Below are 13,610 nucleotides of genomic sequence, written 5' to 3'. Positions count from 1 at the left end.
TAGGGAAAGGTGGAAGAAAGAAGTACGGGGAAGCGGTAGGTAATTTTCAACTTCATGTAAAGAAGGTGGCAAAAGATGTGAAAGTTTGTGAAATGACAAAGAAGAAAAGAATGTATGAAGAAAAAAGTCTGTAAAGGCTGATGAAGTTGAGATTACATTAGTCCGGGGGAGGGGGGGGTGCGGCTATCCACAATAGCTGTCATTTTCCATGCACAGCTAAGCCACCAGCAGCTTACGGGAGTTTGTAATATAGTCCAAACCGTACAATGGATTTGAAGGATTCCTGGAAACTCCTACTGACTCTTACCCCTCACTCAAATGGGAAACATTGCCCCAGTAATAATTTCTTTCAGCAATGACAGCATCCACACACAAAAGCTAGCCTGATGTGAATTTGAAGAGACTCAGCCTAGAAGTTAATTTTTAAGAGGGACTGGAAAGTAAGTCAGATATACTTGAAAGTCATTAAAAGATGTTCAGTGTTCTAGCACAGCTTTTGATTTTTGGAATTAGGGAACTCTGAAGAACTCCACAAAGGAACTCAGCATCTCCATCAGAAAAAAATGAAAAAGGACAAAGTAACGCAATGTTTTGGTTTCCATACCTGTTTCCTCATCTTCTTCAGCTTCATCATCATCATCGCTGTCATTTTCATGCTCTGCATGACAGGCATATGCTCTTTTCAATCCATTAAATAAAAGGATAAAAGCTGGTAGGATCTGGCCAGCAACTTGATTTAAAACCTGTGGTATTTGCTCCAGATCAATAAGAGCACACAAGCCAAGCACACACATCTTTCTATCATGAAGTCTACAAAACAAAAAGAGTAAAAGAATTTTATTATGATTAACAAGCAGGTAATATAGAGGTGTATCACAGAGAAGAATCTTCAAAATTAGAAACACTTACCCCAAGAAACAGTCCACATCATTAAGCCACTGTGTTATGAAGTGATTAGTGACAGGCTCCACATTATTGGGAAAACGAAGATTTTCCAATGTATTTAAGAGTAAGTGAGGATTGTAATACAAAGCAGCTATGGCAACCTGGAGGCACATTGTTCGCAGTTCACTTGTTTTCACTTCTCTGGTCAATCTCTCTAATGCAGCTTCCACGAATAAGGGTATGCACTGAAGAGTGAGAACCATTACAAATTTAGGATAAAAAAATAACTTTTGTAGTTCTGTATTTCACACTAAAGTTGAGAAATGGCATAAAACCAGTCTTGTTCATAAATACAGAGGGCATAAAATGGGAAAAATTTTTAATTTCCAGCAGAAGTCATATACAAAAATGAAATGAAAAGGTGTAAAGATTTAATCTACTCTTAGCACATGGATTTTTGTGACGTCATGCACAGTAGATTTAATTCCTGGGTCTATAATCTTGTGTTTTAACAATGAAAAATAAGAGGAAATGTGTATACTAGGAAGTCCAGAAAAATCAGCTTAAATCTTTTTAATATCCACAAAGTCAAGAGATATTACTAACATCCTAAGAAATCAGCTGTTCAAAGGAGTAGTGTCTTCAGAGATGCTACAGTGAAAAAAAAAATTGCTGGAGAAGATTTTCTCTCAAATACATTAAAAAATAAAAGTTTCTAGGCACGCTATTCACAAGTATTAAAAAGCATACAAAAAAGTTTAAACAGCTATTATAGAGTGCTCGTCATGTACAGAGCAGAAGCACACAAACTCATCTCTCAAATTCCAACTTCCGTAATGAAGTCCCTCATTCCTCTATGACAATAATTCACAAAAACACTTGAGTTTTGCAGTTCTGGGGACAAAGCGTGCAGTAACTATCTCTGCAGTGCTGTTAACTGAGTAACACTGAAGTAGAACGGAACTCATGTTAATACATAATCAAATGATACTGCAGAAAAAATTCTTCTAAAAATAATAGTTACAGCAACCAAAGTTGTTACCAACCTGATCAATGCCACGCCCTTTACACTGAAGAATAATTACTTCTAACAGCTTTGCTGCATGACATTCTGCATCTTCTCCAGCAACTCCTGTAAGGACCTGAAAAATAATATTACTGCTAATGATATCCCTTCGAGAAGTATTTTCTATATATACTGCTTCGCTTTGAAAAGCTGATATAAGTTTACCACTCTATTACAATGCAAACATATCCATCAGTGAAGCAGCCAAATCTACAGCAATGACTCAGTATCAGAACTAGAGACTGAACATTGCTGAATGCAAGTAAAACTGAAAAAAAAAAAAAGTTTTTTTCCATACACAAACCAAAAATTTATGTACTGAATTTTGTAAAAATTGTGTTTACAAATTTGGGATATCCACTAGGAGGCCAAGCAATGCCTAAAACTTCGGTGTTAAAGATTCACTGTGCTCAGTTAATAAAATACTAATCACTAAGAAGTCATAACAGGCTAATTTTCTTTTTTTATATATATATATATATATATAATAAAAGTATTTACGATCAGCCTGGTTACAACTTACTGTTTTCAAATAAAGGCTGGCAGGAGTTATTCACTATAATATTTAAACTTTTTCAAAAGAATTACTCAGGAAATACCATGGGCAGGGCAGTTGACAGTTCACCATAGTTCTCGTATAGACACAATACATGATATCCAGAAGTGGAAACTGAAGTCCTCACAGATTACTACTAGAGATTATAAAATATTCACACCATCTTATAAAGAAGTATTCATTTCCTCACATAGGGCTAACATTCTGGAAAACTTTGTGTTCTACATATTGATTGGATAAAGCAAGTCCAGTTGGCAGCTATCTAATGCACAGGAGCTGAGAATCATAGATTCATAGAAGCTTTGGGTTGGAAGGGATCTTTGAAGGTCATCTAGCCCAACCCCCCTGCAGTAAGCAGGGACATCTTCAACCAGAGCACGTTGCTCAGAGCCCCGTCCAACCTGACCTTCAATGTTTCCAGGGATGGGGCACCTACCACCTCTCTGGGCAACCTGTGCCACTGTCTCACCATTCACATCGTGAAAAATTGCTTCCTTATATCTAGTCTAAATCTACCCTCTTTTAGTTTAAAAAATTTTAAAAATTACCCCTTGTCCTATCACAACAGGCCTTGCTAAGAAGTCTGTCCCCATCTTTCTTATAAACCCCCTTTAACTACTGGAAGGCTGCAGTAAGGTCTCCCCAGAGCCCTCTCTCCTCCAGGCTGAACAACCCCAACTCCCTTAGCCTGTCCTCACAGCAGAGGTGTTCCAGCCCTCTGGTCATTTTGGTGGCCCTCCTCTGGACCCGATCCAACAGGTCCATGTCTTTCCTGTGCTGAGGGCTCCAGAGCTGGACGCAGTACTGCAGGTGGGGTCTCACCAGAGCGGAGTAGAGGGGCAGCATCCCCTCCCTCCCGCTGCTGGCCATGCTTCTTTTGATGCAGCCCAGGATATGGTTGGCATTCTGGGCTAATCCGTGCACATTGCCGGCTCATGTCCAGCTTTTCATCCATCAGCAGCCCCAGGTCCTGCTTGGCAGGGCTACTCTCTATCCCTTCATCCCCCAGCCTGTATTGATACCGGGGGTTGTCGCGACCGAGGTGAAGGAACTAAGTTAGCAGAAACTACGTTAAATACAGAAACACTGCCCAAATGCTACTGGACTGAGTCAGAACAACTGCATTCTGCTCCCAGCTTTCATCACTGACTTGGCATGAACTTGGGCAAATAACTTCCTATTCCATCCCTATTCCACCTGTTTTAGCTAACAGATTTAAGACCTTTAGCATACATATGGTGTGTGGTATCCTAGCCATAGTGAGGCTACAAATCTCAGATAAAAGAAACCATCTACCTTTTGCAATATGCATACGCATTTTGCATGCCCGTATGCACAAAGTGTATTACACAAAACACTCATGCACAAAAACCTGGGTTGTTTAATCTGCTTTTGTTGTGTATGATTTATTTTTCCCCTTTAGCAAAAGCATATATCTGAAATTTGATGCAACCTCTTTAAATTTCTCTGCGATAACTTGATTTGTGGAATCATGGAGGTTGTTAAATAGCATAATGCTTTAAGAGCAGACGTCAAAATTCTTCAGTTTCATAGTCTGCTGTTGTGGAAAAGAAGTACCCATTTTAACAGTGTATTACAATTCAGAGATCACAGGTTTTGTTATCACAAAGGAATAATCTACTTACCTTCTTGCACATACTGTATATCATTTCAAGATATTTTGTGTCTGACAGAAGTGTATCTGTATCAACAGTAACATAATTATGCAAGAGCGGCATCATGTCTGTATTAAAAAAGAATGATCACAGTTAGATATTGTTTGCATGTTTTATTAGATGAGCTGTTAAAAATCAGGTTGAAATCTATGTATTAGTAAGTTAATTACAGTTCTTGCTTAATGTTTCTCAAGATAAGCGTGCATCTAGTCATAGATGCCTTAGCAGAACAAGGCTGGTTGCAGCAACAGCAGAATAAAAGACTTCAAGCATAACCTCACTTCAGTGTTCTCCTAACATTTCAATCAAGATGCAATTCACTGTACCGTTGAAATCACATATATGAAACCATCTGGCTTTCTGATTTATTATTTGTATTACTTACCTGTAAAATAATCAAAGCCATCCTGCTGAAAGACTTCAAAAACAAGAGGAAGAAGCTGCCACATTTGTGCAGAAACTTGTTGACAAGTCAGACTATGAGCCAAGGAAAAGATCTCCTCATAGAACTCTAAAACAAATAGAATCTAGGTAAATTTAATGCCGATCCCATACACTTAAAAAAACATAAGCCAACAAAAGTAGAGATACCTAATACATGCTGCTGCAAAACTGTTCCAATCACTTGCAAACAGATCCCTTCCAGCTGCTGGGTAATCTGAAAAAGGAGATTTATGACTGTTTTCAATACTTTGGAGTTTAATTTAAACACATTTTAAAATAAAATTACTCAAAGCAATTTCTATTTACACAGTATAGTCTTCTAAAAATAATTCAAAATTTCTCACATTTTATAGCACTAAATGTGTAAGAGCAGCACTCTTAGTTAAGCATTTGTAGGATAGCTTTTAATACGAGGCGTTTTTGGAATATTCTTTAAATGCTAGAAGAATCTCTTTATAGGGTATCCTTAAAAAAGAAAAGCCTGACAGTAACCCTATGGAACAGTTTAGTCCCATTAAAACACAATAAGTAAATGCATATATCAGAGGGGCAAGCAATGGAAGTTGCAAGAAGTATTTGCTGTTCCAGAAAAGTGAAATTTCAAAAAACAAAACCAAATACCAAATCACCTCCCAAACCTAGCTCAGGATGTTCATATGGTATGTGGACAATGCTGGGCTACAGATTCAGACACCCTCCCCAATTAGTATGTATTAGTCTATGGAACAGCTAACAGAACAGTCATTAACCTGTTTAGGGCACTTACCTTGCATAGGGACAAATAAGGGTTGAGTTTCTGGTCTTAGCTATGCAGAACAGGATTTGAAACTAACCAGCTAAATACCCTATCTCTTGAAACACTGGATATCCTATGTGAGATGCCTCTAAATACAAATGTTTACTGATCAACTTTCTACAATTGAGTTCCTTGGGACTAGCATATTGTTACACAAACTTTTCATTTCAATAGCAAGAATTTGCTGACAAAAACAAGTACATGAAAAGCTTGCTGAGCAGCTTTAGTAACAAGTAAATAAACTGAACTGGTCCTTGGTTTATTGCACGGCAGCACTGGATTCCACCACTGGGCATTCAAAATTTGTGTTATGCTGCTTCCTCAGTAAGGTCTTCAGAGCCCTGAGAGTACAACTTATTACCGAACTGTATAGTCACTAAAAAAATACAATGTATTTATCAAAAAATAGTAGCTGATTTTGTCAAGGAGTATTTTAATCAGCAATAGCATGTTTTGAACAAGCTGTACTCTGGACAGAAGTAAGGCCATTCAGTACAACACAACTAAATAATAAAAGTTTTCATCACACCAGAGAATTCTACAGTGCAGATTAGGCAGGTAAAAACCCCTATCATTTAGCATAGCCACAACAGCTGTATTTACAGATATTGATTCTGTTGCAGAGAGCAAACTAAGTCACCAGAGTCAATGTTCAAAGCTCAGTGAAGTTTTACCTATTTTCTGTGAAGGGCAGACCTCATCAAGACAGATGTTTTTTTCCAGCTGCACTGACAAGCGTTTCATCTGTTAGAGACAAGTTGCTTCCACATATCTGAACAAGAACCTGGATTCTTATGGGAACACTTAAGCTCTATTACTACACGTATTGTGTTAGAAATGTGACCCACTCTGTCACAACTTTGTGGCACAAGTACTTTGTTGTTTTCTGTTTTAAGATATTTTTGGCTGAAAGGACAGTTTTTCAGATAGCAATATCAGGAACACTAGAACTACGGAAGACTTCCAGTGTTTAGACAAGACAAATTAGCTTTAAAGTAATTTTTACTCACTTCCTTGTGATCTTCAACTACACTGAGAAGTGTATCAATGGTATTCAAGATTCCCATTGCTGTTACTGCTTTGTCATCACTGCCCTCTTCATCTGGTCCAGTCTGGATCACCTGGTTAAATGTCATTGCCTGCATGTAATAGCAAAACAAGCCATAAATATGTCATTTAATGAGGAAATGCTTGGAGATGAAGAACAATTGTACAAGTCTGGTATTCTACACAATTTATGGAATACTTCTTTTAAGAAAACATGTATTAATATTAGACGGTAACTGCTCCATTCCAGAGTTTTTCAAGATAGATAAAATTTGAATGTTAAGCCATTTAAGCTGTAATCCTTTAACCATTCATGAATAAATAGATATAAATGACATTACTTTCTATGCAAAAGAATACATTTTCTACAAGTAAGTTTTTCTGACGCAGGGCTTAATTGGTAGCTGAAGTAGACCAGACCACTTTGTAGGCATTCCCAGAAGGGACATGCAAACAATTTAGTTTTAACTCCAAGGCAAGGGCCTTGGGCCTTCCTCATTAAAGGGAAAGCACTGAGCTGACATCTGCTTTTGAAGCCACTAGTGTAACTTGCTAGATACGGCCATTCAAGGTCTGAATTTCTCCTGCAGATTCAATTTTATTTTCAGATTACATACAACACAAAAAACTTGGTGTGAAAATAAATGTTATTAGAAATCTGCTCTTTAATTTCCCATTTTAAAACAGAAAAACTAAGTCACATTGTAGAGACTACCTAAAATGTGCTACCAAAATTCATTAACAACACTATTAGAAGAAAATACGTACAGATTTCTCAATCATTTCTACAATCTTTCTGAGAAATTTCCATGTAGCTGAAGTTATGAAGCCACTTTTGAGAATAAATAGTCTATATGTAGCAGAAAATTACTTGTATCAATGCACTTAGGCAGACTGGAGTAACAACAGCTATTGATTGATGGACAGCTATCTTAATTTTAAATACCAATCTTTCTCATATTAAACCTCTTCATAAGTCACCAGAAAGTCTTACCAAATGCTGTGTCATTTCTACTGCAATTGGGGTAACTTCTTCACTATATTCACAGATCATCTTCTGAATCACATTAGTAAGATCATCATTTTCAGTTTCTCTTATAATATGAAGTAAAGCTTGCATTACAGGTCTAATGAATGGAGTAATATATTCTTTAGCTGTAAAACAAGTGGAAGTATTTGAATTCATATTCTTACAAAACTACAGTATAAGAAAGCCAATATATACTTTATTAATACTTAGTACTTCAGCACTAATATGCCAAAACCATGGGTAGTATAAATTGTTATAGCAATACTAACATTCAAAATAATTTTTTAATAAAAATATATACCAAGAGGATCACAACTGAAGTAGGAAAAGACTATAGAACTCTGGTTTATGGAATGCAAGATTCCAATAATTCCAATCAATGCAAAGTGTAAATGAACAGGAATGGGTACATTTAATAATAATACAAAAATACGTAAGTATTTGATATAGAATTTCTCTTTGCTTTGTGGCTTTTATGCTAGCTTCAGGAATACTAAGCAATGTAAAGCCTGGCAGGATAAAGAACACTTTTTTAAAAAAAGTTAACATGAACTAATGTGTGCTGAGACAGATATGCTTATATTGCCACTGTATTTCTGATTCAATGATTAGCTGCTGTAAAACTGGATTTATTGTACCATGAAATTGTGATCAAGTTATTTATAGAAAATATAACATTTTCCAGCTGGAAAATTACAGTAAGCTATTACAAACTGCAATTGCAAGAAGTAAATTAACGTCAGGAAAGAAGAGAACAAGTCTCCCTGAACATAGCAATATTAATGCCTATTCCATTAAAGCTTGCTGTAGCTTTAAGAACAGAGGGCTACCTTTCTCTTGATTACTGATCAGAACTTGAAGTGCTATTGCAGCTTCCACTTTCACAGGCATTTCCCTATCATCTATCAGACACCGTCTTGTGAGTTCTAAGGCTGTCTGAAGATTCTGGTCACTCTTAAATTTGACTTCACAAAAATAATGAAGAACCCAACAAGCCTGAAAAAAAGACATTGAACAAAATCAGAGGTACAAAACCTACAAACAGGATTATCGACTACTCGTATACCCATAGCCTACACAAATTATTAAAACTGAAGTACAACTACTGCTGAATAAAGATACTGTAAAACTTTTTAACAGATGAAGATGTTTGAGCGTGTGGAGGCTGGCCAGTGGGAGGCTTGTCCTTCAGACATCACTAGACCAGTACTATGATCTCAGGTTCATCTTTGGCCACAGGTTTTGTGTGAGCAGTACAGTCTAAATGCAAAACACAAATAGACCATACCACCAGACACAGATGGAAAACTATGCACACAGTTCTGCGGCCATTTTAAAACTACACAGAGTTAGCTATAATCACAGATAAAGACTGATACTAGTGTCTGAAATAAGCATACAATTTATTACAGAAAAGGTGCAGAAAGGAGTGCCTTTGTTAGAGGGGAAAAATTTAAAGAATATTCCTGAACTGCTCAGTTGAAACAGACATTATATCTTAATATCAAATCTTACACTTTCTTACCCGTGCTCTCATGTAACCCAGTTCACTGCTGAAGAGAGGGAACACATGATTCTGCAACATATATTCCATCTGATCTTTATATATCTTCTTCTGTCAGAATATGAACAGAAACACATCAGTTTAAACCTTTAAATAAAAATGCATTTGTAATCCAGTAAAAAGAAGTCACATATACAAGTATGAACAGCATAATAGGACTTTTAACTTCCCCCTTCATTAAAGTCCATTAAGCAACAATGAAGTCCCATATTAGTAATTAAACTTGGATCCTACATAGACTTTTTATAATTTTCAGTCAAAGGAGTGATGCTTTTTGTCCCCTGTAATTTATTTTGACTCTGAGAGACACCTTTTGCTTGGCAGTACATTACTCTGGTATCAAAAGCAAAAGTGGTCAGGGAAGATTCTCAGAGCTGTGGTCCAAACACAAGTCCATGCCCTGCATCTTTTTTGCTACCATTCTAATTGAGCAAGGTTTCCAATTTCACTTTATTTCCTTTCTTTCTTCTACACACAGAAAAGATCTCATTAAATGAACAGCCTCTCACTGAATGGATTTTTTCCCCTTTCTTCCACAAAAAAAGGGACTGTATTTAAGTGTAGTGCAGGAAATGGTGTAGCAATTCCTAATAGAAGCAGAGAACTTAAAGGAACTTAAAACAATAATCTGAACTTGAACATGACCTAATAAAACTTGTGTAATTAAGCTGACAACAAAACCAAATCAATTAAAGCTTTAAAAAAAAATAATGGCAGCAATTCAAAAACTTGTAAACTCGAAGAGCTACACTCATTTCTTCTAAGACACTATATGTGAAAGAAAGGAAACGAGGGGTGAAAAAAAAAGAACCAAAAGGACAACCAGATTTGTTATGCTTACTTTTAGGAGAATTTCAGCCAAAGAACCGATCATATGTAAAGCACCATCTTTCTTACGAGGATCAGCATTTGGCTCCGTAAGGATCTGATAACAAAAGCCCATTGTCTTCTGCAAGACCTAGATTACATGTAAGGTTAGGCAAAGTATTTCCATCAAATCATCTCAGGTACTGTTCTCAGTGCTCTGAAATGTTTAAATCTCTAATAATCTGCTCCAAAACTGAAATCTGGATAATGTTTTATGTCTTTGTTATAAACACACAACATTCTTGACAGATACGTCCTAGTGGAATTGGCAAATACAAAAAGCAAATAGGCCACTGCAAAATAAATTTCATAGAATTAGTAAACTTTAGTGTACTATGATATGACAGAGAGCAGAAAAGTAAAACTTATTAGTAGTTTTTTCAGCAAATGGAGACTATAAACTAAAGCTAGCTAATGTATTTAAGTAAAATCCTTGAACAGCTTACCTCTTTCCTTTTACTACATGATGTAAACAGTAACGTCTGAGCAGCAGTTGTTGGAGAAATGAAGTCTTCAAACACATCTATTAAGTAAACATGTAACAGCTATAAATTTTGGTCTTTTACTACAGTTCATGACCCTAATCTAATCTAATGATTTAATACGAAACAAAAGAGCATCTCCCCCACCCCAGGTGGTTAATCATGCTTTCTTACTGCAGATATTCCAAGACCAAGCAGCAGGAACACATGGTTGGAGACTCCCAACACATATGTTTCACCTTTTTCATGATCACTTGCTCTATATGTCTAATTTGAAATTTTATGTCTTCCTTATTTAAAGACTAATCTTTGTAACAGTAGAAGCAGACACCAGTCAATTTTTGACATATGTTATTTGCTGTACAGGCAAGCACACATAATTGAGTTTATAATGCTCAGCTTCGTATTTCTCTACAGATTATTGGAGCCTTGTATAATACCTGTATTGTCTACAGGTCTTCCTCTGACCTGAGTGATAAGAAACTCCCAAACCCATAAAGATTCCTAGTTCTAAACACATAAAAGTCCTAGTGGAGGAAACAATTTGTTCAGGAAGTCTGAAGTATATCTTCTTTCTTCCTCAGCCTGAAAGGACTGCATAGACTTAGAGTAAACCCCCAACAACAAAGTAGCAAGTCACAGGACATGAAATAAGACAAGCCTGGAATGCTAGGAGTACTTCACAATGCTTTATTTACAATTACGGTAAGTCTGTTCTGAACTGTACCATGTGTGAAATTCCTTAAGATTGTAAAAACTCCAGGGCCTGAAATATTAGCTGTTGTAAGGCATAAACCTTTAATAACATAAATATATGCAATTATTGTTAGCTATACCTGGACTGTTTGACTTATAACAAAAACTTCGTAACTGTCAAAACTAGCTACTTTTTCAAGTGCAGAAACACCTGTGTCATTGTTGACTGTCATATGTTATGTGACACTTCCATGAGTATATCCGAAAGTTAACTATATAAAGTTGTATTATTTGGATAATACAAACTGCTTTTCTCTCTCTTTTTTCTAAAGATTAAAGCCATCTCTATTTTCGCAAAAAAACTACAAAAATTCCATCTTCGTGTGAAGACATATTTTAAATATGAGTAGATTTCAAATACTCACCAAATTTCATGCGAATATATTCATATGGATCTTCTTGCCAAAGCTCTTCATCAGCATCTGTATAGCACATCAATGGAAAAATAACATCTTGGATAATTCCCTGCAATAAAAAAAAAGTTGAAAACAGGCTAGTACTAGTAAACCAATCTCTGTATTCTGTCCTGTATTTCAGAGATTTTGTCCATCCTGTGACTTCTCACACAAAATGGTAACATTCTAAAATTATTTGGGCATAGTGGGTTTTATGTGCTACCTTACAAAAAAAGAGGTCTTTTAACTTAGGGTAAAGCTACAATACAGCACAAGCCATTAGATTTTCTTTGGATAATGGTATGTGGCGATGATTCAATGCCATAAATTCAGTAATTAACATCTCCAAATTCGTTGTGCTGCTGTGTTACACTGTAATTCTTAACATATTAAAGCACAAAGGACTGACAGCAAAAAAAGCAATCAGCTAGCTCTGCTCCTGTATCAAGGCAACCTTCACCAAACAGGATTAAACTCTTCCCACCAGCAATTTATAACAGAGGTCCCTAAAACTTGAATTCTAGCAAGGCTAGAAACACCATACAACAAACTGACTAATGTACTACTGAGTCATCCAAGTATTAAAGCTCAAAAATGGTTTACTTGAATATGAGGTTTCAGATTCTTCCAGGTGACTGCATGTGACACTCCTTGATTGATGTAATTCAGCGTCTGCTGCAGAACTCTAGGAGCCATGTACTGCTTTTCCTTGTATTGATACAACACCTTCAGCAACACCTAGAAAAAGCAGAGCTCATCAATAGCTTATACTGAGCACAGACCACTTTAACCAGAAGAACTCTACACTCCCGCTCAATCCGACATAAGAACCCCTCTGAATCCAACAAAACCAACGTTTATTCATTAGGCTAAAATGTGTACTCACTAATCCTTCTACTAAATGTCATTGTTAATTTTATAAGGCAATCTGCAGCTCATTATCAGGTGCTGCACATCTTTTAAAAATGCAGTCCTTTAGTAAGGCAAAACATACATGTTAATTCATCACCAACATAGCCCAGGAGCCCTTTCCCTGCAAGGTTTATTATTCCATCTTGACACTCTTTGGGAGCAGAAATTCATGCCCAAACACTGGATTAGTAAAATACTCTACACTCAGGCAGTCTACCGATTCTTGCCTATGTGCAGCCTTACAGCAACAGCAGTGTATGAAAAAATGTATGAGTATGAACCAGCCTCTCCCCTTGGCTTTCTGGCATCAATTCTTCTCCTGAGGTGCCCTTCAGAACTATTCACAGGGATTTACATTTGTTAAAGTCCATGGCTCTCCACGAATAAGGACATGAAATGGACATGGGACCGTTACTAGTAATTAAATTCCAGCTCACTGGAACGTTTGGTATTGGTAATGCAAGGGCATTCCCTTGTAGCCCAATCCAGGTCAGTGGCAACACTGCACCTTCAAGAGCAGCAGCACCAACTGGAGAGAAATGACAAATCCCATTTCCAGGATTTCATTAAATTCTTCACATAAAACATTTTTAAAAAAATCTAAAACTGAAGGAACTGGAAAAAAAAAATCTATCAATCTGTAACATCACCCAGAAAACATTTTGGGAAAGTAAGATTCATTATTTTGAAAAGTAATTCCGTTGACAACATTACACAAGCACTGAAGCATGTCTCCCAGAGGAGTTGCCTCACACTTGAGTTTAAAGAGGATGCATGAAATGAGGACCATGAAATTCATAGCGTTAGTAATGGTTTTATGCTCTAGATGCATTATCAGTCCTTAAAGTTTAACTGCTCATGTTTAAAAGCCTCCTGGACTTAAGAAATTACTGGTTGTTACCTTCACCTGAGTGCAAGGCTTTGGTGGCATTAGATACTGACTTAGGATAGGAAAGGAAAAGAGACCAAACGTTCAGACTTGCAGCTGAGGCCTAACAAATGGTCTTTTGCAGCCATGCTACTTAGGACAAGGGGTTTGGTCCTCTCTTTTCACAAATCTAAGTAGTTTCATGATTCAGATGCAGTAAGTAGAGAAATTAAAGATTAAAAACAGGTTTAAGAATTGCAGTGAGG

General features: G+C 36.6%; 1 protein-coding gene across 1 annotated transcript in view; it reads right to left on the bottom strand.

Annotated features, from left to right (window-relative positions):
- Positions 1 to 13,610, bottom strand: part of IPO7 (importin 7) — a gene marked incomplete at its 5' end in the record, with an annotated part of 36,352 nt that overhangs the window by 5,319 nt on the left and 17,423 nt on the right. The window contains 14 exons of the mRNA XM_010286044.1: positions 605 to 810; positions 910 to 1,130; positions 1,932 to 2,027; positions 4,154 to 4,251; positions 4,569 to 4,694; positions 4,775 to 4,841; positions 6,434 to 6,562; positions 7,465 to 7,625; positions 8,331 to 8,496; positions 9,026 to 9,115; positions 9,906 to 10,022; positions 10,378 to 10,454; positions 11,535 to 11,634; positions 12,168 to 12,302. Of these exons, the coding sequence (XP_010284346.1) occupies positions 605 to 810; positions 910 to 1,130; positions 1,932 to 2,027; positions 4,154 to 4,251; positions 4,569 to 4,694; positions 4,775 to 4,841; positions 6,434 to 6,562; positions 7,465 to 7,625; positions 8,331 to 8,496; positions 9,026 to 9,115; positions 9,906 to 10,022; positions 10,378 to 10,454; positions 11,535 to 11,634; positions 12,168 to 12,302 (1,789 nt within the window). The remainder of the gene's footprint in view (positions 1 to 604; positions 811 to 909; positions 1,131 to 1,931; positions 2,028 to 4,153; positions 4,252 to 4,568; positions 4,695 to 4,774; positions 4,842 to 6,433; positions 6,563 to 7,464; positions 7,626 to 8,330; positions 8,497 to 9,025; positions 9,116 to 9,905; positions 10,023 to 10,377; positions 10,455 to 11,534; positions 11,635 to 12,167; positions 12,303 to 13,610) is intronic.

Source organism: Phaethon lepturus, unplaced genomic scaffold (genome assembly GCF_000687285.1).
Source record: "Phaethon lepturus isolate BGI_N335 unplaced genomic scaffold, ASM68728v1 scaffold29214, whole genome shotgun sequence".
In the NCBI taxonomy this organism is placed as follows: domain Eukaryota; kingdom Metazoa; phylum Chordata; class Aves; order Phaethontiformes; family Phaethontidae; genus Phaethon; species Phaethon lepturus.
The sequence above is the reverse complement of the archived record's forward strand: the minus strand, read 5'-3'. Positions and strand labels throughout refer to the sequence as shown.